At 37.5% G+C, this 25,640-nt stretch overlaps 1 protein-coding gene across 1 annotated transcript; it reads left to right on the plus strand.

Moving 5' to 3' along the window:
* Positions 1-1,350: 1,350 nt before the first annotated feature.
* On the plus strand, positions 1,351-20,466 carry LOC104409259 (chromosome unknown open reading frame, human C12orf4). Its single transcript, XM_010019082.1, has 13 exons — positions 1,351-1,552; positions 1,825-1,970; positions 3,111-3,292; positions 4,961-5,060; positions 5,158-5,279; positions 5,990-6,096; positions 6,829-7,026; positions 10,108-10,236; positions 11,329-11,397; positions 12,865-13,067; positions 17,965-18,022; positions 19,213-19,280; positions 20,251-20,466. The coding sequence occupies exons 1-13, from the start codon at positions 1,375-1,377 to the stop codon at positions 20,341-20,343; spliced, it is 1,653 nt and encodes a 550-aa protein (XP_010017384.1). The 5' UTR covers positions 1,351-1,374; the 3' UTR covers positions 20,344-20,466.
* The last annotated feature ends 5,174 nt before the right edge of the window (positions 20,467-25,640 follow it).

The raw sequence follows: 25,640 nt of genomic DNA on the forward strand, positions 1-25,640 counted from the left end.
CTGGCACCTCAGAGCCTGTGGTGGGGCTGTGAAGGCACAAGCACCGGGCTTGGGCCTCTCTGCTGGGGCAGACCGGCTGCTCAGCTGCACTTTTCCTTCCCACTAAACCTTGTTTTGTCGGGGAGTCGTAGAAAGAAGTTCGTCAATTTTGCATTTTTAAGTGGTGCCGTTTAAATCCCTCTCAGTGATGAGCCAGGAGACAGTCTTGGGTTATGTTGGGTTGCTCAGAGATTTTTTGTGTTATAGTGAAATGATTTGTAACTCATTTGCTTAATCCCGTTTCCAATATGTAGGTTTGTTCACACACACGTACATATACACACACAAAACCCCAAACAAACAAACACGAAACCCCAACAAACCCAAACACAAAAAATGTGAACTGGTCCTACTAATCTTGTCGCGGAAAATAGACTTTCTTTTGTTTTGTGCTTGGAGCATGGTTTTTAGCACCGTGCAGCTTCACCTGGAGTGATGTGTCCTGTTTTGCAGGTGATGTTCAAGAAAAAGGAATGTAAATGAGTGACGAATTGGTGACACGGGTATGTGATCCCGTCCTGTATTTTCATCCCACAGGCAGTTCTCTTGCTTTTCTCCTGGCTTGTTTTCGATGGTTTTATTTAGAAATAATGTAAAGTAGGTTACAGAATAAGCTTTTTCTAAAAACTATTGCAAACTTCCACAGCCTCCCCCCTGCCGACTCAAGTCTACCAGCTGCAGAAAGGAGGAAATAAAATCCTAATGTACTGTGAAGGATTTCAGGTTTTGAGATGTGCATGGCAGCAGTTATAGTGTCTTGGTTAAAGTTTGCTATTTATTCCTTTTGTCCTGGTTCTGCCTTTAAGTCAGGATGCTTATACTGTCATTTGTAAGAGTAATTACCCAAATTATAGAATCATAGAATGGTTTGGGTTGGAAAGGACCTTAAGATCATCTAGTTCCAACCCCTCTGTCATGTGCAGAGATACCTCACACTAGACTATGTTGCCCAAGGCTCTGTCCAACCTGCCTTGAAAACTGCCAGGGATGGAGCATTCACCACTTTATTAGGCAACCTGTTCCAGTGCCTCAGCAGCCTCACAGGGAAGAACTTCTTCCTTATATCTAACATATCTTCTTTATATCTAAGTCATATAATGGTACACTCATTTACAGTTTAGAAGCATTCAGTGTTTTGGAAACTGCTATTTATATTACACTTCAAACCATGTATTTGGAAGTCGAGTATGAAAAATTTGAGGGTTTATGTTTTCGTGCTGGAAGCTGTTAATAATTAACAAAGCCTCAGTTTTAGTTAGCATTTTTTACTTACATTTTCACAAGAATTTAGTTGATGTTATTTTTGTTTCTAATGCAGGAAATCAACTCAAGAAGATGAAGCCTAATAAAGGAAAGACCTGCACTAGGGAGAAAGACTATGTGTTCAAATTCAATGCTGGAAATCAACATTTAGTGCTTACCGTGCCTCTCAAATTCCCTGTGCAAGAGAATATTAGTCATTTGCATGGACGTCTAATGCTTCTGCACAATCTGCCATGCTTTATAGAAAATGGTAAGACTTGATTTCTTAAATTAGTATCCTATGTCCATGTCCACAAGTGTCTTACAACATGTTTTAAGAAACCCAAAGAAAGGTGTTTGCTAGAACAGTCTTTAAAAATTTGTTTTTAAAACAATAGAACATTAAACTACTGTCAGTAACAGCTAGTAAGGTGCCCAAATAAAAGGTTTTCAGAAAAACTTTATTTTTATATTTCCCAGATAATTACTGATACTTCTACTGACATGTTTTGTTGATGGAGCATTCTTTTCTTGTTATACTAGACCTGAAGCAATCTCTTAATAAATTTGTAGAAGAGGAAACTGTAAAAGATTATGACAGAGAAGCTGAAATGGCTCTGGAAGCAGTGAAATCAGGAAAAGTAGACATAAACCAGCTGGCAGATACTTGGGCTAAAGCTTATAAAGAGGTAAGGTTAAGGCCGAAAAGTTAATATACAGGACTTGCTTTGTGAGGCTGTGTGTGTATGTACAGACAGTCACATCTGTGAAGATGCAAAATGGCACTGAAATTCACTTTTACTGATCAATTCTCACAATTTTCTTTTTTATCTGAAAGTGATCATTTGGTCTTCATCCTGTAAGTGATCAATTAGTTTTATCCTTAATTTAGTAGTCAAAAGACAAAAAATAGAGGTAAATAGCTAGTGATAATAAAACAAAAATAGACATAATGGCTATAATCCCTTAGAATGACTAACTACAGCATTAGAAAAAGTTTATGGGAACTAAATTTGCTTATCATGCAGTATAGAAGAATGCTGTGAAAAATTCCAAAACATTCTTCTGTTATAAAGATACTTGGAAGCAAATCATCTGCCTTACAGAACAGCAACAAAAATAAATTAGCTTAACAAAAACCTGTATTGGGTGAGCATGGGAATGTGATAAAACATTGAAAGAGTTTACAGTCTCCTGTGCTAGTGGTGTCTATGAATAGGCTGGCCTGAGTGCAAGGGTTAGGATTAGATCATTTCTTGACATTTCTAATTTACACATCAATGATACAATCTCAATTCATCATCTGAACTGGTGGGTATGATTACAAATGTAAAGAGTGTTCCAGTAAAAAGGAGCTTGAAAAACTGGAATCTTTGGGCCATTCCTTCCTCAATAAAAACCGGTTTTTCTTAAATCATTGTTGCTGATCAAATTCTAGTGACATCAGAGGTTAGTCAGCCTTTCTAGCAAAACATTTTTGTTTGCACAGTTGGTATTTTGGACCCTATCTAAAACTCATCAACTGCAAATACTGTTATAGATATTGTTCTTTCCAAGTTGGGGATGACTGAAAATTGGTAATTCCTCATCGTAGTCAAAACCTTAATGTTTCTGCTATTAGTTGCTTTGAAAGAGAAAGACTATAGGAAGCGAAGAAACATTAAAGCTAAAGCAGAATATAGAAAGCTCAAATTAGGAAAGATAATTTTTGCATGTTTAAGGTTGAGCAACAGTGTGAATACCCAACTGGTTTTGCCCTGACATCATGAGGGCTCCTTATATGTCCTAAAAGGTACCATATGCTTTAAAATGTCTTTTATCATTTTTAGACAATGCTAGAATATGCAAAACCTGAAGAAACCAGCTGGGATGAAGATTTTGCAGATATTTATCATGAACTGATACATTCTCCAGCTTCTGAAATGCTGTTAAACCTGGAACACAATTATTTTGTTAGCATCTCAGAATTAATAAGTGAAAGAGATGTGGAATTGAAAAAACTTCGGGAAAGGTATTCCTTCTTTTTTTTTTTCTTTTTTAATCCTATCTTAATAAATAGGGGTGCATGCCACTGGGCATATACAACTTCTAGGACAATGTGTGTCAACTTGTATTTGTCTGTGTAAGCCCTACTTAGTTCTAGGTTTCCCTCTTAAAAGTCGTGTAATACTTAGCCTTACATTGTTAGGGTCCACTATATTACTTTCTCCTCAGACACTGAAAATAATAAAAGCTAAGGCCATCAAAGTAATAGAAAGTTTGATGTCCATTGTGCTATCCACGTTTTAAGTGGTATAGCAACATAAAGTGCTTAGGATATCTAGAAAATCAAGTCCAGGTTGGACAGAGCCTTGGGGACATGGCATGGTCTAGTGTGAGTCCGCCCATGGTGGGGGGAGTTGGAACTAGGTGGTCTTAGAGTCCTTCTCAACCCTAACCACTCTACGATTCTATGAATATAAAGGATATGAAAAGATGAGCAAAGACTTGAACCAACTTTAAATCAGAAACTTTTGAATTTGAAATTTAGGAAAGTCGTCTGTAGGATTCCGCGTTTCCGAGTAAGCTTGCATAAGCTGCAGGTGGCTGCTTTGTCCACAAGAGGGAACACGTACAATACTAGAGGTACTAAATGCTGTAGATGCTTGTGAAGTGCCAGAATATTCTAAGTAGGTCTGTTTTAGCATTCAAAGTGACAGTATTCCTCTTGAATTTTGTGTGTTTAAGCTCACATTATACAATGCATATTTGCTTATATAATTTCTTATAGACTGAATTGTTCATATTTCTGATTTGGGTATAAATATTGCCAATAACATGTTACCAAACCATTTTGACTCTTCTCAAGTAGCATATAGAGGAAAGAGTACTTAATCCTAAAAGCAGTGATGTTGTAAAGCTCTGGCGTGATATAGCTGTGCATTGACTCTGGTGGAATTTGTCATAGCTGTCATAAAGAAGGAACTCAAATGGTGGTGGCAGCTGAGACTATCCCAGATAAGTGTAGGTGTGTTGTTTACACAGGAGCTGTCTCGGGATCCCTGACCCTCAACTCAGATTTGTTTTGGGGATATTCATTACTAAATTAGTGCTAGGGTAATTCAATTCCTTGCTGAAGAAAGAGCTGAATGTGAAAGACTAAGTGAAGCCGGGGATTAAGAAGACTAAGGAGGGACGAGGTATTGGATGAATCGATGATAGCAGGGCAGCGCTTTAACTCCAGGTCCTCATGCTGAATGTAGTTTGAGCTGGAAGCTCATCTGTCTGTTACAAATGGTTATGTTTAGCCTACTTCCTGGTGTTTACCTGTCTGCATCAACTGTGGTGTGGTTGGGCTGTAGGAAAGCAAGGGACTGAGTAGGTCCATTTCAAAACCTCTTCTAATGATAAGGATGGTGAATTAGATGCTGTATTAGAGTGTTGGGACATACTGCTGTACGTTCTTTAGAATATCTGTGAGGGCAGACTTTGAATATATGAATTCCAATTCCGAAATGAGCAAACGGACAAAGTACTGCATGACATAGCTTTCAGCTGTGTATTTAGTTGTATCTCTGCTTGGGATGAGCATTGGCCAGCTGACTGATACAACTGATCATTGTATGAGTGACTTTACAATAAGTGTTGTTTTGCCATTTTTTTGTTTATAGTTGCAAATCTGTGTTTGCTTCTCTTTCAGACAAGGAGCTGAAATGGATAAAGTGATGCAGGAGCTAGGGAAATCACTAACAGACCAAGATGTAAATTCATTAGCAGCTCAGCATTTTGAATCTCAGCAGGTAAACTAAGTTCAGTGAACTAGATTATGCATGTCAAGCAAATATTTGTTTAAAAAGAAAACGTAGACCACTCAAATTATCACTGTTGTCATGTTAGGATTTGGAGAACAAGTGGACCAATGAATTAAAACAGTCTACTGCCATCCAGAAGCAGGAATATCAGGAATGGGTGATAAAGCTTCATCAGGACCTAAAGAATCCCAACAACAGCTCAGTCAGGTATTTAATTCCTCTGTGACGCTTACTTCTGTCTGTAATAGTTCAAAGGACTTGCTTTTATATAATCTTTATTTCAGGTTAGAACAGGTGAAGCAAAAGGTCCAGAGGCAAGGACCTCTAAGAGAGAGTCAGGATATTTTGGTGTCATAATCTTGGATGCTTATAATAGATGTGAAGTGATAGTGTTTTAATCATTGTACCTGGTATCTGAAGTACTAAATATTTCCAGCTAGTTTGAACACAATGGAGTGTTTAATTTGGCTTTCCCGCTCTATTTCCCCTGTTTTGTTTTTTTTTTAGTATCCTATTTTGTGTGTTGGGAAAAAAGAAATGGTTTGTCTTGCAACATCATAAATAAGGTTTTGGCTATGATAAATAAGCTGAGAAGAATGTTTTGGGTTTTTTTTTTTTCTTCCCATGTTCTTGTTATGTTATAACTAGGTATTGTGATTTACTTCTCAGTCTCGGAATGCTTTGTAATTATCTAGGTAAAGTAAATCTAATAGCGGAGTCAGCTCTTTCTGCTGGTATGCACCTAGAATATTGTGTGCCAGAAAGGCAAAAGCTCAGATGAGTGGGGTTCATGCAGATAGGTTTAGCCTCTTGGCTTCCACAAACTAGCCAAGAAAACTTCGGATAGCTTTCATGAGATATTGTTGGGTTGAATGAAAATTAGGGTAAACTTTTCAGTACATTTTTCATTATTTTAGTGATGAAATTAAGATTCAGCCCAGCCAACTGAGAGAATCTGTAGAAGGAAATGGAAGAATTTATGAAGAGCAAAGGCTGTTAGAAGAAAGTTTTACTATTCACTTGGGTAAGTAAACTGACACCAAAATGAAACATCATAACAGATGCTAATAAATAATGTATCTAAACCATGTATTATTTACAGTATTACGAACTATCAGTGTGTATAATATATACAGTTTGGTTTGTATTTGTTCTTTATGTAAGTAAGAGAAGTATAGTGTGGTGTAAACTGTATCAAACAGTATCTGGCTACCTGAAATATACTTAATGGCAGACTTTCTAAAAGCAAGTTTTTATCCACCATAGCAAGGTACACTAGCATCAAAACATACAGTGGTTGTATTTTACTGTTCTTATGTTGTTCTTACAATTAAAAAATTGTATTTTAACTCTTCTTATGTTTGGTAAGAAAATGTTGGTATTAGATTCAATTCCCACAATCAGTTAACAGAAAAATAGATAAAGTTTTTACTTCTTGTTTATGCAATAGAGACTTCTTATTCTGTCTGTTTTGACTGCATTAATATTTCATCCATAGCCTTATAATAGGGAACAAGGCCTTGCTCTGTGACAGCATGTGAAAATACTGCATTTTTAGTCCTACTTTGTAAGTTGCTGGTATGTATGCAAAACCGAATATATGGTTGAAAACTTTTTTGGGGGATTATTGATTATATTTCCCTTATAGATCTTTTTGAGGAAAACTTAGGGGAGCACTTTTATCCATTGCATTTTAATAACAATCCCAAGTTTCCTGTTTCACTGTATGTATTCAAATCATTGATATTCCCTACAGGAGCTCAGTTGAAGACAATGCATAACTTGAGATTACTGAGAGCCGATATGCTAGATTTCTGTAAACATAAGCGCAATCATCGAAGTGGAGTAAAACTTCACAGACTTCAAACTGCAATGTCTCTCTATTCAACTTCTCTCTGTGGCCTGGTTTTATTGGTAGATAACCGGATCAGTTCATACAGCGGCATCAAAAGAGGTGAGTCCTCTAATGGGGTGTATCATGTCAGTGAAAACAAATGTCACTCAAACTTGCTGTCACAAAAAATATTTCCTTTAAAATTAAAATTTAATGGAGACCTAAATGTTTTGGACATGGTATTGCACAAGGGTGACAAATGCAAAAAGAGATATGGGTAAGGATGGGGGACAGAGTTGTGCTCTGATATGCTGTTATCTCTCTCACCTGTTTTCCAGGGTTTGTGTTTGAATAAGGAACATGTTAGAATGAATACTTCAGGGTTGATTTCCCTGCCTTAGACTGACTTATTTTAGGGGCTTCTAACTCTATAATGTCAGATTAGCATGCTGAAACCTATTTTCAAAGATGAAAGTGAAATATGCGAAGATTTTAAATTGATAATTTTAATTAAACTATGATAATTTTTGATTGATAATTTTAATTAAACTATGAATTCCATTAAAAATGAACAGTAGGAGTATTACTTGCCTGTTCCTGGAAAGCTTGATTAGGAGCCATTTTAAGTGTATGTATGTCTTTTGAGTAACTGGACATTATGTTCATTCCTGTTCTAATTTTGGTCACCGAGGCTTTCTCTGAACCATATTATTGACTTTCCCACCTTCTTAAATACCAAAATATTTACACTTTTGACTAGAACCACTATTTTTTGTCATTATTTTGGTGTGCCATAAAAAAATCCAGACTTAGGTGGTTGATATTTTCTAAAAACAGTGTGGCATAACTTGTAGAAAGAAAGAAAGGGAAGTATACCAGTAAAAATTGCAGTTGTGTTTTTGCTGTTTATGGATTCCAAGTTGCTTAATTTTGACAGTATTATTTCGTACTTGTACTCATTTTCAGTTCCTTTTTTTTTTCCTTTTACTGCTTAAATATTTAAATTAGTAACAATAGAGAAGATTTGGGTTTATGATAAATCCTAGGTGCTAAGAGAAGATGGACATTTAAGTAATACCATTAAACACAAAATTGCATCTTCTAGCCACCAATTAGATCTTGCAGCCACAGCAGGTGGGGGAAATAAGGGACTGTATCAGAACATGTAAAGTATAATCCTCAATACATTTTTATTTCTTTGAGTTCAGAAGGCACTTTGGCAAACTTAACTGTAGGCACATTCCATACCTGTGTACCACCATTCTTCTTAAAATGTTCTGTCTCATGCCTCAGCTTTTCTGACCTAGCTGCATTTATTACTTTAAACCATCAGTGAACATCTGGTTGTACTGAGACCCCAAACCACTATTGGTGGCAATTGAGGTTTGGGCATGTGTCTTTAAATCCACTCTGTGGTGATAGTGGTAGCTTCTAGCAGGTCAACAGTAATAGGAGACTTTGCTCTTAAACTGTTAAAGCTGTTTGTTGCAAGAGCGCTAGCCAGAAACAATTCCCCTTCCTAAAAGGCTCTTTAAGAAAGAAATACATTAAGGGGTTCAAAGGTTCATAAAATTGCTATATAGAAGACCTTTAAGTAATGCATTAATGCTATTGTTTAAATAGAGAGGCCATGGCTTGGCCAGTCTAAATTTCTGAGTTGCGAAAATGTAGAAACAATTTTTTGTCTCTGTTTTAAAGGTGGGGAAAAATACAAACCTAGTAGCCTTTATTTTGTGATGGGCTAGAAGCTCCCTCAAATCTCTGAGATTTTCAGAGGTCTGGCAGACATTTTTGATGCTGCATCTTAGGTAAATCTGTTATCCAAAAATGGTTCTATTTGTATACCATGTGAGGCAAGACTGAAAACCATGACTGCAATGTTTTCTGTTTTTCTTACAATGTATAAATGGCAACTAGCAAAATACACCTTTGAAACTGGATTTGTACACATCTCTAGAAAACAGCCTTGAACTTAGAAAGTTGAACTTAGGTGTGAACTTTCAACATGCTCGTTTCATTCAGGCTATTTTTTCTAAGCTAGATGAATAGTTTCTTCATAGACTTCATGCATTACCTCACTCAAGTCTCTTATATTAGGTCTTTGTAGGGCTACTGTCACTTGGGTTTTGAGTAGGTGTAGCATGCTCGGACAAGCCATAAACTAAAATGAAAGTTAATTTAAATACAAGGGAGATTTCTTTGTTTCAAATAAAATGTCTCATGACATTTTTATCTCAATACACACAGAAGACACAATCTTTTGGAATGTGAGCTGCTTTCTCCCTTGGTTTTGGACACCAGAATTTAATAAATCTGTTTTGAAAATAGATTTTATGGTGGAGATTTCATGTAAAAAGATATAATACATTAAGAACTTTAAGGAGGATTAGAACAGGTATCTCGAAACATGAAGTAGCAGTTGCTTAGTGTAGTCTAGCTTCTTGCTAATAGCTTGGTTTTGCTCCATTGACTTGGTTGGAGAAACAGCTGGACATTAGGGTAAGGAGCTTAGAATACTAGTTACGGAAGCAGTATGTTATGATCCTAGTTATCAGTATAATATTTCCAAGTTTCAGGAAAAGGAACTTGCAGCTCTTTTTGGCTGACAACACTTTTCTTCAGCTTTCAGATCAGCGTTTTGAGAACTAAAATGGAAGAACTGTAATTTCAGCTTTCCAGATACACTGTTTATGAAGTTCATTAGTAGCTCTCACTTTTCAAAACACCTGGAATGTTGTTGCTGTTGGAAGTATCTATTATGTATCTTTTAATAAACTACCACAGATTGAAGGACTGCTAGCAATAAGGCATCAATTTTAAAGCACAGTCGCATTTAATGTACATAATAAGTACATATTATTGCTGGTTTTTTTGGGTTGGGTTTTTTTGGTCTGGGTGGTTTTGTTTGAATAACAATAACACTCATGCAACTGTTCTTGGGTTTTTGTTGTGTGTGTATTTGATGTGGAGTTGTTTTGTTAGGTTGGTTTTGTTTCTCTGCTTCCAAAACAAATAATTTATTTCCAAAAATGCTTTGTCTCTGCCATAAATTTTTTAGAATTTAAAGAGGAGTATATCAGGTCTTTGTCTAGTTTTGGGGGGGGTTGTCTTTAACTGCCTCTGCTTGAGCAGGAGAACAAAGTTATGTAATGTTACTAAACACAGCCTTATGATGTGGATTTTAATCTTATTTTTTCCTAGATTTTGCAACTGTTTGCCAAGAATGCACGGATTTCCATTTTCCTGGAATTCAAGAACAGCTTGAAATTGTCCAGAAGGTTGTACTTAAGGCCAGAGCACAGCGTAGCAGTAAGTCGAAAAGACATCATGGTCAGTAACAACCAAAATTACTTTCCTTGAAATAGACTAGTGGTCAGCTGAATGTTTATGTTCTGGGCAAGCTGATTTCCCTCATTTTCAGTTACCTTATCTATAAAATGGAATGTTCAAGTCTATTGATAAACTTTGAGAAGTCTGCATGAAATTGTCTTCACAGACACCATGTTCACATGGTGTCTTTTGCTGCCATAACAGAAATACCCTACCAAAAAACCAAGTGTAAGTCCTTAGGTTCTGATCATGCTCTAACAGCATGGGAAGCGATAGGGGCATTGTGCTTTTGTCTGCAGTTTAAACTGCCTGCAGCAACAGAGACTTTATACGACTTTACATTTAAATAGAAGTAAAATTGCAGAAGAGATTTGTGACTTCTTCCCTTCCTTAAAAGTGAATGCTAAAAACTGAATAACAATTTGACTAAATGTGTATATTTTTTTGGTGCTGACCAAATCCTTGTGAACAGGTTACTTTACAGTTACATTTACAAATGGCTGTGAAATTTTCTGACCAGGGTTAGTACTTGTACATCATGAAACTTTGTTTTTTCTTGCAGAGAACTACTTACGTGACTTAAATACATCAGTTACATGAATAGATTTGTGATAGGATATAGAAAAAAACAACTTTTCTTTGGAACCTGCACATTGCTGTAGTCTTGAGGAAAATACTGAAAGCTGATTTTATATTGCTAATTTATGTAAATATCTTTCAATTTATTTCTTGTAATACTAGGAACAAACTTACTTTAAATAGTTATATTATTTAAAAAGCAATAGCAAGGTACTATGCGCTTGTGGGAACAATTTGGAAAGTTTTGTATTATGTCTGAGAATACTGTGTTTTCCTTTGTCCAAATGAAGAGGTACTGTAGGATGGTTAAGGGTGATTTGAGATAAGATTCAATTCAGTGCCTACTGAAGACAGCAAAAACACTTCCTGTCCTTTTTCCTTCTTTTGGGGGACTTTATGGTAACTTTATAGTAAAAATTCAAGCCAGATATCATCTTAGTACATGAAACTTTTATGGCAAAGTGTAGTTAATAGGTGAGATGTTTAATATTTGTGCTATATATTTATATACAGAAAACAAAAGTAGTGGAAGTGAAGATAAGTTAAAGAATATAGAACGAAACCAGTCAAACATTTTGCCGGGTGAGTTCTGTTGCATTTCTCCCCTCTTCTTAAAGCAAATTGTGTTTTATAGATGCACATTTTTAGCTCTAAAGTCAGAACATAAATTATAAACTAAACCCAAGTTGACCTCAATTAGAGGAGAAGGATGTTCTTGTGGCTAAGGCAGAGAACTGGGTGTCAGGACATCTGGTTTCTATTCCCAGCTTTGCCACTGCTTCATGTGACTTGGGGCAAATCTCTTAACTTCTCTATGGGAAAGGGTAAAACTTAAATACTAGCAACTATTTTATTTTTTTTTAATAATTATCTATATGTCAATGTTGTGATAGAGCAAAACATTTTAGAATGTATTTTTTGAACCTTGAGAAGTATGAATCCATTGCTCTCAGACAAAGTGTCTTCTGTATATACTGTGATTTTTATTAAAGTTTCTGTGGCATTTGAAGATGAATACACAGTTGGGAGGAGGGGAGGAATTAAATCCATACAACTCCTGGTCAAGTAAGAGGGCTTAAAATTGCTTTCATGATTGCTTTGGATCTTCTTTATATGAGTGGATTATAAATCAACTTGGGTCCTTAACAGATAAACTAGGGTGAATATTGCTGCAGTGGCTTGTGTATTGCTACTTTTAGGTGGGTCATTGCTGGGGATTACTACCTCCTTAGCTGTTGTCAGCTGTCCCAATACAAAGGTAGTATCTTAACTTAAATGACCAGTGAGAATAGGTTTGAAGAAAGATGTTGGTGTGTTGACTGAAACAGTAGGGGTATTCTATACCTGCTTTTTTGATCTCTAGGAGAAAGGTAAGATGGAGACCTGCATTTCACTGCCCCTTACTCTTTCTCTACTTGTGGTAAATGAATATGAAGTGTAAAAATACCCCAGTGAGATGTCTTGGTAACTTTTTTCAAACAACTCCTTAACTAATCTTCCCATTCCTATGAATTATTTTATATTCTAATGATCAGTGATTCCTTTTTCTTCCAGGACATATCTAAGATGTTACATAACCTGATATCTTTTTCCACAGACTTCTTGCATCCTTTATTTAACCCATCCTTTTTTGGTGTTTCCGCCTCCCACATCTGTCTGCAATTCAGTACTTACATTATATATTTTGAGTATTACACCTCCTCTGTGTTTGTTTTTCTGTTTCATGCTATTTATAGATCATATCCGCCTGTACTGACACTGTTACGTCTTATTACACCAGGTGTCCATGATGCCAGTGAAACCCATCAAAGTAGGGAAGTGTGTGTAGCGTATGTGTAGAACAATGATATTCCAAGATATTTTTAGATCAGTTGGTTTCTAACTTTTTTAATCTCCTTATTTGTGTGTTCTGATCTCTGTTGCATATTTGTATTTGCCTTTCGTCTTAACTGACCCTATCGTTACATTGTCTAACAATTGTATTTCAGTATAGCTCAGTATAGATCATTACCATAACATCTTACTTTCTTGATTTATATTATTCTGCAGGAGAATTCTACATCACACGCCATTCAAACCTTTCTGAAATTCATGTTGCTTTTCACCTCTGTGTGGATGATAATGTAAGATCCGGTAATGTAACTGCTCGGGATCCTGCAATCATGGGACTCAGAAACATTCTCAAAGTCTGTTGCACTCACGACATTACTACCATTAGTATTCCTCTCCTATTGGTGCATGATATGTCAGAAGTAAGTAACTATAAAGATATAACTTGGTTTTATCTTGTAGGATGCAACAAAAGTAGTTTTTGAAAAGGGTATGTTTCATGCTGGTTTAACCCAAGTGGGAGAGTTTATGCCAGTCGCATGCTCCTGCCACATCATTGCACTGGCTTCTGCCACATCATTGTGCTGGATACTCATATATATATGGTGACCCAAATTAGGGAACTGAAGCAGTTAAAAGCATTTCAGCCAACTGAATGACTTTGGAGTTTTATTCCCACCCCTCATTTTGGACACTTTACTTTCTTGATTCATCTCATTGCGCAGTTGTACTAGTACTATTGAAGGATGGGACTACTGGAGCTCTTCTGGCAACATCTCTTGCTTAGAAACTGTACCTCCAGAGTAACTGATGCAGTAGCGATACCAGGTCCCCGGTTTTAATTGTTGCTAGCTAGAAACCCTTAAAACTAAGTTTTATGAGCAGCAGAACTAGCAAAGGTGGGCTTAGAGTTCTGTATCCCTAAACAACACTCTTTACTATCTCAGCCTTACGCAGCAGCAGTCAAATTTCACCTTTGCTCTGAACTGTTGTCTTCACAGCCTAATCACTTGCATCCTTAATTTCTGGCCCTGTTTTCATTTTAGGTCCCCCAAATATCAGCTGGGCAAGAAGCAGCATATTGCTGATGCTCTTTGTAGATAAAAGCGTGCTTCCTTATTGTGCTGAGCTTTTGTATTATCTTATTCAGTGGACACTAATGTACAGCTTGTCTTCTACTCAACTGTAACTTTGCACAGTGCATATTAATTTAATGCCATTGACAATCTCTCCTCTGCCATTGAGGCTCACAAGATACTAGCAGAGATGAAAGGGAGTGGAGAGGCAGGACAAGAAGCAGTAGACAGGGACTGTAGTCATATGCCTCACATTCTTAGGAGATGGAAAGTCTATAAACTTAAAAAAAATGAGAAAAATAAGATAATGCTGCCATTACTGATAACCTCGTATGGGTAATTACAGTATGTTGTGGGGTTTTTTTTAGTAACCCTTTGATTTTTCACTTGAAAATTTCAATACTGCCTTTCCTTCTTTGAAAGTGCCTGGCTCACAGCAAGAATAAAGGATCATCAAAGGATTATCCTTAACAGTGACTTTGTTTATAGGAGGATTTGACTGGAACACAGTGTACAAGTGGCCCCCTTTTTCAAGATCAGGATCTATTATTGTGACAGTGCAAACAGTGCAAAAGTTAAAAATGTCCAATAATGCAGCTTCTGAAGGATATACTTCCATATATTAAAGTAGACTTTTAGGAACTGATGATATTATTTCTGAAATTTTTCATCTCTAGTGTAAAGACTTTTGGGGGGGCCACAAATGCAAATAACCAATTTCCAGGGCAGCAGCCTCGGTTAGTCCTGGGACTCAGTTAGTGTGTTTCATAAATTTATTCACCTTTTTGCTTAATCAAGTTACCATCTGACTAAATTCTTTTTCTCTTTTTCTCTGAACCTTGTTAGTTTTAGCTTTCATTTGCATAGCTGTATTTTAAAATACAAATAAAGCACAAGACCATGTTCAGCGTGCTTTGGGAGTGTTTTGTTGCTTGGATGTGTGAAACTGAGGAATTATCTTCTTGACTAGCACTGGATTCTTAAAGGGTCCTGGTAAAACAATTTACCTTTTATTGTAAGTTTTAAGTCTTTGCAGAGTAAGCAGAAAGTGACCTGTATGATAAGCGTATGTTTAGCCAAAACTGCACTGTGTGAATTGTATTAGCAGCACTGCTTATTATAGTGCTTTGCAGCTGGCTGACCTAATTTGAAACACACACATATGTAACTTGTTGTTGAGGGAAAAGTGAATAATAACAGATTTCTGAAAGTTAACCTGAACTTGATGCCTTCAGCAGCCCCAGTTTTGAATCTCTGTTTACCACCTACATAAAAACATTTTTATAGAGTGGTTAACCAGGAGCACAGCTGCAGAGATGTTTGCATGCTTCACTGTGACAGGCATTCATCATGAGTTTTCTTAGTCCTTTTCCCAGAGGCTTTCTTCTTTTATGGATGGAACCGTGGTGTTTGTAACCTCACAGAAGTAATGAAGTTGTTACATTTTGTCATAATTTCTATGAAGGAAAAAAAAAGGAATTCTGTTTTCCTTAGTTTTTCTTATGGTAACAACAAAACCAAATTTATCTGTTCTGATCAGTAAGTTAGATGAAGGAAAGAAACTGGGTTTGATACTTGACAAAGGCAAAAGCAGACAAGTTCAAATTCAGGAAAATGAGATGTTACTGTCTGATCACTGTTCTGAACCTGATATAAACTGGTACAGAAACTGGGAATGAAATGGCTCTAATAGCATTTTTAGCAATGCAATGCTACAGCTGGCATGCTGCTTTGGCAGTTTCAACATAGAAGCTGTTGCTGCTGTCCTCACAGCAACACTGTGGGAGACATGTCTCTCTATTACCTTAAGTTAAGACAAAAATGTTTTGGGGGAAAAAAAGTAGAAATTAAAGAAGTATAACTGTTCAGTATTTATGAACATGATTTATGTATATAAAGAGATTATTGATGGGTGTATTAACCTCAAATATTTCTTGTCTGAGTTTCCTGCCTTTAAATGTATAGCTGCTCATATAGGATTTGCATGAATGTACTTTGAATAAACATCTTGCTAATTCTTAACTTACTAAAATTAACCATTGAAATTCGGTTTGAAATCTTCATCCCACAAGGCATTTAGGAACCTCAGCATTTTCGTTACCTGGTTATGATGTGATAAAAGTGGCAGCCCCATGTAGTGAGTCTGTCACAAATTTGTTTGAATAAAAAGGTTTGCAGCATATCTTTCTAACTGGTGAAGCTTTCCCTCTTCCCCCCTCCCCCCCCTCTTTTTTTTTTTTTTTACTAAGTAGAAGAAATCTGACAGCAGATAATTGCAGGGTAAGGAGTGACATGTGGTTTCTGCTAGTGAACAAACCCAAAAGTCCCAGGTGTTTTTTTACTCACTTGAGCATTATTAACCAAAACTCACTGCAGGAGATGGGATGTTCACTTTTTTCCCCTCCCCCCTTATCTCCTGCACTGTATTTTTAATTGGTACTTAATCGACCCTTTATCATTTCCACAACTGTTACTTAGTTTGCATCTGGGGGAAAATCCTGACAACATGGCAAAACCCTGAGAACTTACGTTTTTAAAGATGGATTAGAATTGAATCACTACTGCGTCATTTTCAGTTCTTGTGGCTTGCATGGAGTGGCATTCTGGATTCAACCTGTTATTTCCGCGAGTGCCCACAAGACTCATGTTCCTCTGAAATAGTCCAAGGGATAATGTCATATCCTGCTGTTTGAATCAGTCCTTTAAAGGCTTAGTTTCCTTTATCGATTACGCAGGGTACTTCTGAGTTGCCTTTAGAGCAACAGGACCTTTCTTTTTAGACACTGGGTTTTTACCTAAGCCAAAACAGTGATCAAAACTAACCGTGAATGCCTATATTACTTGTGACACACAGGCACGTAAGTTATAGCAAAGACCAAGGACCAAGTATTTATTCAGAAAGCTTAGAAACGAAGGGGAAAAAAATGTTGTCCAACAATATTTGCATGATTATTATATTTTATACCCTAAATGCAGCATCTACTGATGCTGCTGTGATTTACATAATGAAAGCAAGCTTTCTGGAAAAATATTTCTAGCTTATGCTGGTTTTAACATATTATGTAGTTTGAGGATGGCAGGAGGTACTCCAATCTAAGTAGGAACTCTGTCTTTCAGAGTTGTTTAGTACAGCCACGTTCAGTATACTGTTTTGGTGTTACTGGTTGGCATTCTTGGATAACCTTGCTTCTCAAATAACTTTTTTTGATCTGAACTTAACCTCTGATAATGACAGATCGCACAGTGTTTGGCATTGCAAAATAAAGGCTGGCTGTACTGAATAGAAAATTTCATAAAGCTTAAATTTGAAAAGGTGCATAGAATGATACTTTTGTTTCCACGTCTATATTCCTGTATTCAGACTAGCAAGTGCTCCTTTTCATGTTGAAGAGTACATCAGAACAAATAGAAACATTCTTTCCTTGAGAATCATTTACACTGACAGTCATTCTGTCTGTGGTTAGGAATATTCATCTTAATATAATACACTTTGTAACGTTCAGTGAAATAATGTTTTAATATACTAAAGCATTTAAATTATTACTTAAATTATTTAGACCAGTGCTTGTAGCTGTATCTTAAGGTGTCTTAAACAACTGTGGTTTTCATATCCCATCTTGGTATTTAAGTTTAGGTAAGGATTTGCTGTATGCTTATATTTGAAACTCCACCATGAGATGAAGATGAATTCTGTTTGGTTTAAGTCTTCACATAAACGTATCTTTAGCAGAGAAAGGCTTCCTCCAGTTCTACTAATAGAGAGTAGGCTTTTGCTGAAGGTGGCAGGTATGCCAGTAAACCTTAAATGGAATCATCAAGAGGAGCTGGGAATTATCAGTTACTGCTCTTAAGATGTGGTCAGGAGTCTATCTTTGGCTAGCTGAAGCATAAATCTGACAGTTATCCATTGGATGTTGCACAGTTTTCTGAAGCTCCATAGGAGAATTACATAGCCTTATTTCCAGTTACATTAATGGGATTATCAACAGTATTTTTCTTCAACATCTCAGTTTAAAAAGCATACGGATTGTTCTGTCACTGGTCTCTCCTACCAGTAGGCAGCAGCAGTGCTTTTATGGTCACCTATGAGGTATATAGGCCTCTTCATGGCTTGTAATGGTGCTTGAATACCTGCTGGGAAAATGGAGTTCTATGGCAAAAATGTATTATTTTACTATCTTCCCTGCTACTCTTACTGGTTAGATCTATTGAGCATTGAGGCTTTTCATTTATTAATTTTTAGGAAATGACTATTCCATGGTGCTTGAAGAGGGCAGAGCTTGTGTTCAAGTGCGTAAAAGGTATGTTAGTGAATGCTTCAAGCTGTTTTTTTTGTCTTTGTTGCATTTGGTGACATCCAGCCTTAGCTGAGGCTGTGTATTTTCATGAAAAAGTGATTTTCAATAATGGGTTGTTTGTTAAAACATGACACTTATATTTTTTCTTAACATTATTAACTGCCATACAAGGGAATAGTCTCAGACACTTAGAATAGAGACTAAAAATGTTTTGAAAGTCTCTTGACAATTTAAACATAGACAGTACAAGAAAAAGCCCTTACTGCTGCTTTGAGCAATCTCTGAAGGAGGGCAAAAGCTGGTGATTCTCTTCAGTATGATTTCCAGTGTCTTTTGTGTTTTGATTTCCTCAAAACAATGAGGACTCCCTGCATTTTTCCAAGACTAGTTTATACACTAATTCATCTCAGTGCTGCAAAGTCCTCATGATTTAACTTGTTTTTTTGTCTTTCGAAGTGGTCTTACTATTGCTGCATTCTGTGTGCTGCACTTAAATACTTGAGTCATTTAGAGTATTTAAAATGTTAATAGTGTTAATGTTCCTACTTGAGGAACCTCTTCCTGTGTGACCTGTAGTAATTCACAATGGAATATCATCCATATAACTGTTCTCATTAAACAAGTATTTTTCTGAGTATATTTGTTTGCCATGAGTGTGTTCCTGTGGACTTTGTAGTTCATTTGAAAGAAAATCCTGGCACAAAAATGACATATTGTAACTTGAGCAATAAATGAGTGCTGAGCTTTTTCCATATAAGTAGGTCCAGGTAGTTTCTCTTGCTGCCAGGTTGCCAGTGTACTTCTGGCAACAGGCTGGTACTTATTAATGTGGATATGGTCACATCAGAGCTAAAGGAAAGTGCTATTTCTCAACGAAAGCAAGTCATTGAAAGAACTCATAACATATGTATTTGGAGAAACCTCTCACTTCTTCTGGCTAGGACTGTGCTATACAGGAGGACTGGTTATTCTGGTCTTCAAGGGTATATTGATTTTCTCCAGTAACTCCTCATTAGATTTTCCAGTTAGAGCAGATTTCAGTCAGGAGATTGGCCAAGTCTGATTTAAGTGCGATTAATGACATCCCCAGTTAAGGCAGTTAAAATCCTAATTATATGTGAAAAATTCCTCATGGCTTGATAATAGTGTAGTTGGTGGGGAAGACTGCACATAATATGAATGCTGTTTTATAGGTTTCATGATGGAAATGGCCTCATGGGATGGGGGAATCTCTCGGACTGTACAGTTCTTGGTACCACAGGTAGGTTAAACCAAGTTCATATCCAACCTTGGAGACTGTTGGCAGAAGTTGTTAAATTTCAGGAGGTCTAGTTTTGACTTCTTTGTTATGCCCTACTCTTTTTGTGTGAGCTTAAATTAACCACTATGGGTTTGGTTCCTAGCCTATAAAACAGGAATAAGAGGGATTTATATTTTTGGATATCCTGTAGTATCTTCTGAGGATGCTAAATTTTCAAACTGGGAAGTTCATTGTTACAAATAGTGAATATATCACCTTTGAAAGAGATACCTTTTTTGCTATTATGTACTCTGAAGAGATGGGCAAACCTTGCATTAGGTAAGTTTAGGTGTTTTTTTGTCATATTGCCTAACAGCTTGGAAAGCTGCAATGCACTGGGTCCAGTCAGGCTTCCCCAAAGTTTGAAGGTAATTGAAATTAAGATCCTGAAATGATTTAATTTGGTGTGCTGGCTGATCTTCAGAAACAAGAAGTTTTCCAAAGGTGACCAGCACCAAGTTGTATTTGTTATAAAAGGTGGTACTGAAATATAAAAATCAGTTATATTAGGAAAGAAATAATATGTATTTCTTGATGAAGTAGTAAACTGCTGAGCAAGGAGGAAGCCAAGAATAAACTTAAGTATTGAAGTTGAATCTAATCCTGGAATTCAGAGAGCAGGAGTCCTGTAGATAATAAACAGCAGGGTCCTGCTTATGCTGGGCAGAAGTAATCAATTACTGGAACGAGAAATCTCCTGGAAACAGGTATGTCCCAGAAATACTTAAACAGTATTTGTAGGTCAGTGTTTTTCCTTTTGATTGAATTAAATAGAATTGTAACACATAGCTTCAAAACAATCTTCACAGTCTTCTGAAAAACAGCAATTCTCTTAAGTGTGAAAAAACAAAGATGAGAGAGACTTAATTCTTCCAAACTACAGCAAAAATGCTGAAGCTTATAGATGTACTTTTTTAATATTATTTTCCAGACAATTTCTGAGGAAATGTTTTACCAACTGAGTAATATGCTTCCACAAATCTTCAGAGTATCCTCCACATTGACTCTGACCTCTAAGCACTGAATGTTGTGCAGCAGTAAGACGTATCGTGTTGCCAAAGGATGAAATTGCAGAGATTCTGGACTGGAATGTCTCTCTTCTGAGGGATGATGACCCTGAAGCAGTATTTGTTGCAATGTCAAAAATCGTGATGTCATAATAAAAGATAAATACTGTCTGTACTTGGGTGATACCAGTTGATTTTCACCTCTTGCTTTGTTTCAGCACAGTGTTAATGCTGAATTCCTCACCTTTATCTGAAAGACATTCAATGTAACTTTTTGTATGTAATCAACAAAATACATAGGTGATGCTCATACGTAAGTAGTAGCAATAAGAGCTTGTAGTAGGAACAGGATCTTTTGGATGGGCTTCAGGCGGTTGCATTTTAAAAACATTTTCTGAATTTGCTCAGTGACATTTAAGAAAATAAGAATGATGTCAGGTGTCTCCTTAGGATAACTTTGACATAATTTGTCACCGTTGTCTTTCCAGCATCACAGTGACCACAAAATAAAATCTATTACAGCCTCATTTTACTCTTACACAAAATGAAAGACATGAAACGAGCATTTAACCTGTGTTTTGTAAATCACAGAAGTGTTTAAAAAAAAATTCAAAATAATACACCTGTGACAATGATTAGATTTTTTGAATTACTTCTTTTTTTAGTGTGTTAACTTTTTGCTTTATTTCAAGATTTCACATTGATAAATCTGTCTCACAAACAACTTAATAGGAACACTATTTTTTTCTGGACTCTGGAGCTGGGAGGCTGTAAGCAATCCTTCAGTGCAGAGGCTGGCTAGCCGGAAAGTCCTGTCTGAGACTGAGTCAGGCTCACAGTGAAGCAACTGTGATGTGAAGGTCCCAGCTAGCTTTCTGAAGTCCATAGTTCTCTATGTAGGAAGCACGGGGATACTGGCAGAGCTGGCTTTGAATCTGGAGTCTGTTTCCATGTGTTGCTGAAATGCAGCACTTGACAACTGGAGATCCTGGAAGCCAACTAAAAAGCTAAGTATTTTCTTGGGCCATGACAACCCCATGCAGTGCTTCAGGCTTAACATGAGCCAGCTTGTGCCCAGGCAGCCAAGAAGGCCGATGGCACCCTGGCCTGTATCTGAAATAGCATGGTCAGCAGGGCCAGGGCAGTGATCATCCCCCTGTACTTGGCACTGGTGAGGCTGCACCTTGAACACTGTGTTCACCGCAAGACAGGCATTGAGGTGCTGGAGTGGATCCAGAAAAGGGCAATGGAGCTGGTGAAGGGTCTGGAGCGCAAGTCTGATGAGGAATGGCTGAGGGTAACTGGATTGTTAGTTTGGAGAAGAGAAGGCTCATGGGGGGACCTTATTGCTCTCTATAACTACCTGAAAGGAGGTTATAGTGAGGTAGGGTTGGTATCTTCTCTCAGGTAACAAGAGATAGGACAAGAGGTAACAGCCTCAAGCTGCACAAGGGGAGGTTTAGGTTGGATATTAGGGAAAAATCTTTTCACAGGGTGCTCAGGCATTGGAACAGGCTGACCAGGGAAGGGGTGGAATAACATCCCTGGAAGTGTCCACAAACCATGTAGACACTCAGTGGTCTGGTTTAATGGTGGCCTTGGCAGTCCTGGGGTAATGGTTGGGTTTGATGATCTTAAAGGTCTTTTCCAGCCTCGTTGGTTCTGTGATTCTGTGAATATTAATCAGCTTATGATATTTATAAAGTTACTATGTAATGAGCAAACTCTTAGTATTTCTATCTAGTCCTACATGCTGTACAGAAGCCATGTAAGTGACCCAGCAAACATCCACTGCTGAACTGTCAAGTGCTTTTTTTTTCTTCAGCCAGCAATTTCTAAAGAAGAATCATGCAAGTAATGTGACCTAGTTTGGTATTCTAGAAAGGAAAGAGGTAAATTCATCTAGAAGGATCTGGATTAATCCTGCTAGAGCTCATTTTACATTGCTCGCCTTAAGCTGAAATCGAACTCTGGTACCAGAAAAGCAAGTGCTCTAACCACTATTCTGGTTGTGAAAGGTGTGGTAGCAGAAGCATTCCTTTTTATAAGTTTTAAGACTTATCTGTGTTGGGGAAAAGGTCTGTGTTGCATTCTTGATACTTTTATTATTTGTTTCTTCAGTCAGTACATCTACCAAGAAGTAGCCTGTGGAACACCAAAAATTCTTGAGCAGATCATCTTGCTTATATAGACTCTTTGTTGATAAAAATTATGCCCAAATTCTCTTATTTTGCCAAAACAAAGACTCCATGTAACTTAGTACCACTTCTGTAGAACTGACACTGATTTCTAAGAAACTAACTAAGCTTTTTGCCTTTCATTTTTTGAATCCGTATGTTTTCAATCCGCAGTGGATTACATACAGACTTTTCAGTGTAGTAACCAATTGGTCTTTGATTCTATAAAGAGCAAGCAAGCTTCAGTCATGAGGTTTTGGGAAATCAGAGTGGTAGGAATGGTACAGGAAAACTATTAATTCTGCTTAAAATTGTACTGAAGCCTGACCCTTGTAAATGCTGAATTGGCCCACCAGAGTGAATCTTTGTCTACAGGGTTCTTGATACAACATCTATTACTCCCATTTTTCTTACCTACTCCCAAGGAAGTAGTGCAAACAGCAGATGTTTAGCTGTCTGTGTATAAAGACAGAATATAGAGAGGGAATGACCTAAACTGTACTTTCTGTTTGATCTGTACCTGGCAACCATACAGAACAGTAGCACAGAGACTGCAATTTATAGAGTAAAGCCACATGAGAAATCCTGTTTGGGTCATGAGAAGCTATTTGAGATTAAGAGGAAAATGACTCACTAGGCATGAGGTTTTCTATTTGTATATGCAGTGCAGCATTCCCTGCAAGGATGTCAGTATTTAATGCCTTGAAAATGTTGCATGATATTGTATGCATGGCTTGTGTTGAATAAATGGTTCTTGCCATTAAGAGAGATGAGGAGCAAATACCATTGTTTAACTTCTTTAACCTGCTCATGGTGACCAGTATAAACTGTAGTTGCCCTTTGCAGAATCCAAACTCAGGTTATTACAAGAAAAAAAAATATTTTAGGGAGTCTTCATTTGTCAAGGCCATCACTAACTGACCTTCAGTCTTCAGCTATCGGATCTATGTCCATTTGCTTGCATGGTGACTGATGACATACAGGAGGAGAAGAATGCAGACAGTTGAAACCCAGGTTTGCAGACCTTGTCGTGACTAGACTGCTTTTACCCTGTTGCAATTCCAGTTGATGTCACTGTCTGGAGAAGAAAGAATTGCATCTGAGCTCTTTCCTTTGCAATAGCTCACTCTGGATAACAGATTCTAAGTTAATGAAGCACAGCTGAAAGATGTTGTTTTATAATTTACCATTGCATGAGATAAGTGAAGCTACAGAAAGTGATTACAGAGAGGGGATATAATTTAAGGGAGGAAATGATGAATAAAATTGTGTTTTAACCAAGTTCAGTTATTTCTGTCAGCTTAAAAGTTGATCTTTTTAATCTGTACCTCATTTTCCCCTCATTACAGCAGTTTAATTTATGCTTATGTAGTATTTTGAACATTAGTTTTACATGCCACATTTACTCTTCTTTCTTGCCTGTACTATATCCAAAAGTACAGTACTGTTCCCTGGTATTCACACCAGGTCAGAAGGAGAAAGAGATGCTTATGCTCTTTTTGTATCTTTGCCTCATTGAGGTATCAGGACAGACCATCAGTGCTGCATAAAAATAAATTTATTACTTCATGCTTGTATACAGGATGTGGTAGAAGCCAGTAGCAACCACAGAATTATGGGACCACAGAATTAGAATAATGTATTATTACGCACAAGTACAAACAACCTTATTTCTGGTTGTATAAGTTGAAGGGCTTGACTTTATGCTATAATCACATTTTAACACTAAGTTGTAATCTTACCCCAACATTTAGAAGCACGTGGAACAAAGCAAACATGCATCACAAGGAGGAGCTCTCGGAGGCCAGCCAAAGGGCTCATCAGAAGCAAGACAGCTTCTGAATGAACTGGGGTAAAACTCATTATGCTTCAGAGAAAGAAGGGATTGCCTCCAGCAACAGGGTGGTATTCTGTATGTGGTGCAGGCTGTCCTGGTGATTTTAGGCTATAAAGGAACCCATAAGAAAACTTTAAACATCTTTTTAGGATTATTTCTTGGAGATCAGGCCAGATTCTGGATAAAGAAAGGTGGTTCATAGTTAGAATCATAGAATAGTTAGGGTTGGAAAGGACCTTAAGATCATCTAGTTCCAACCCCCCTGCCATGGGCCTGAATGCCTCATGCTAAACCATGTCATCCAAGGCTCTGTCCAATCTGGCCTTGAACACCACCAGGGTTGGAGCATTCGCAGCTTCCTTGGGCAACCCATTCCAGTGCCTCACCACCCTCACTGTAAAGAACTTCTTCCTTATATCTAGTCTAAACTTCCCCTGTTTAAGTTTGAAGCCATTACCCCTTGTCCTACCACTACAGTCCCTAATGAAGAGTCCCTTCCCAGCATCCTTATAGGCCCCCTTCAGATACTGGAAGGCTGCTATGAGGTCTCCATGCAGCCTTCTCTTCTCCAGGCTGAACAGCCCCAACTTTCTCAGCCTGTCTTCATACGGGAGGTGCTCCAGCCCTCTTATCATCCTCCTGGCCCTCCTCTGGACTTGCTCCAACAGCTCCATGTCCTTTTTACGTTGAGGACATCAGAACTGTACACAAATTCTTCATTTCCATTCTCCCATGTGTCAGAATAACCTGCAAAAGGAGAAAAGCAGTGTTCACCCTTTCTGATAAAGGGTCCAAACGAGAAAAATCATTGAAACCAGGCAACATAAGATGTGAAGTAAGTCTTGCAAGCTCTGCCTTGCTATATAAACTGTCCCACACAAAGTGTCATGTCCAAAGTCCATTGCTTAGGAGGACCTACTAAGAGTATTATTACAGAGGAGTAGAAAAATACAGCAGAAGTGACCCACTCATCAGCTCAGACAGATATATCCGTGTACCCTGGGTAAAGAAAAAGATGCTGAGTATGTTACCTGTGTCCCATTGAGCAAGTATGAAGAAGGTGACTGCTGTCTGTAGAGGAGGAGAGAACCTCTACCAGCCTCCTGGCAGGCAGTCCCTGTCATTAGGCCCATAGGAAGGCTGGGAAAGTGGATAACCTGTAGAGGTGATAGCAATTCATACAGTGACAAACACTATACCTGAAATAGCTGGGCTGAGTGGACAAGAAATGGAGGGCATCTACAAATACTACCTATTACTGGTATTAAAGAGCAAAGCATAAGGAAAGTAAGCTGAATGG

Source organism: Nestor notabilis, unplaced genomic scaffold (genome assembly GCF_000696875.1).
Source record: "Nestor notabilis isolate BGI_N333 unplaced genomic scaffold, ASM69687v1 scaffold12127, whole genome shotgun sequence".
In the NCBI taxonomy this organism is placed as follows: domain Eukaryota; kingdom Metazoa; phylum Chordata; class Aves; order Psittaciformes; family Psittacidae; genus Nestor; species Nestor notabilis.

Coding starts and splice junctions, on each gene's coding strand:
- LOC104409259 (XM_010019082.1), top strand. CDS start 1,375: ATGAAGCCTAATAAAGGAAAGACCTGCACTAGGGAGAAAGACTATGTG. Junction 5,280..5,989: donor CCCAACAACAGCTCAGTCAG/GTATTTAATTCC, acceptor TCATTATTTTAG/TGATGAAATTAAGATTCAGC. Junction 18,023..19,212: donor TGTGTTCAAGTGCGTAAAAG/GTATGTTAGTGA, acceptor GCTGTTTTATAG/GTTTCATGATGGAAATGGCC.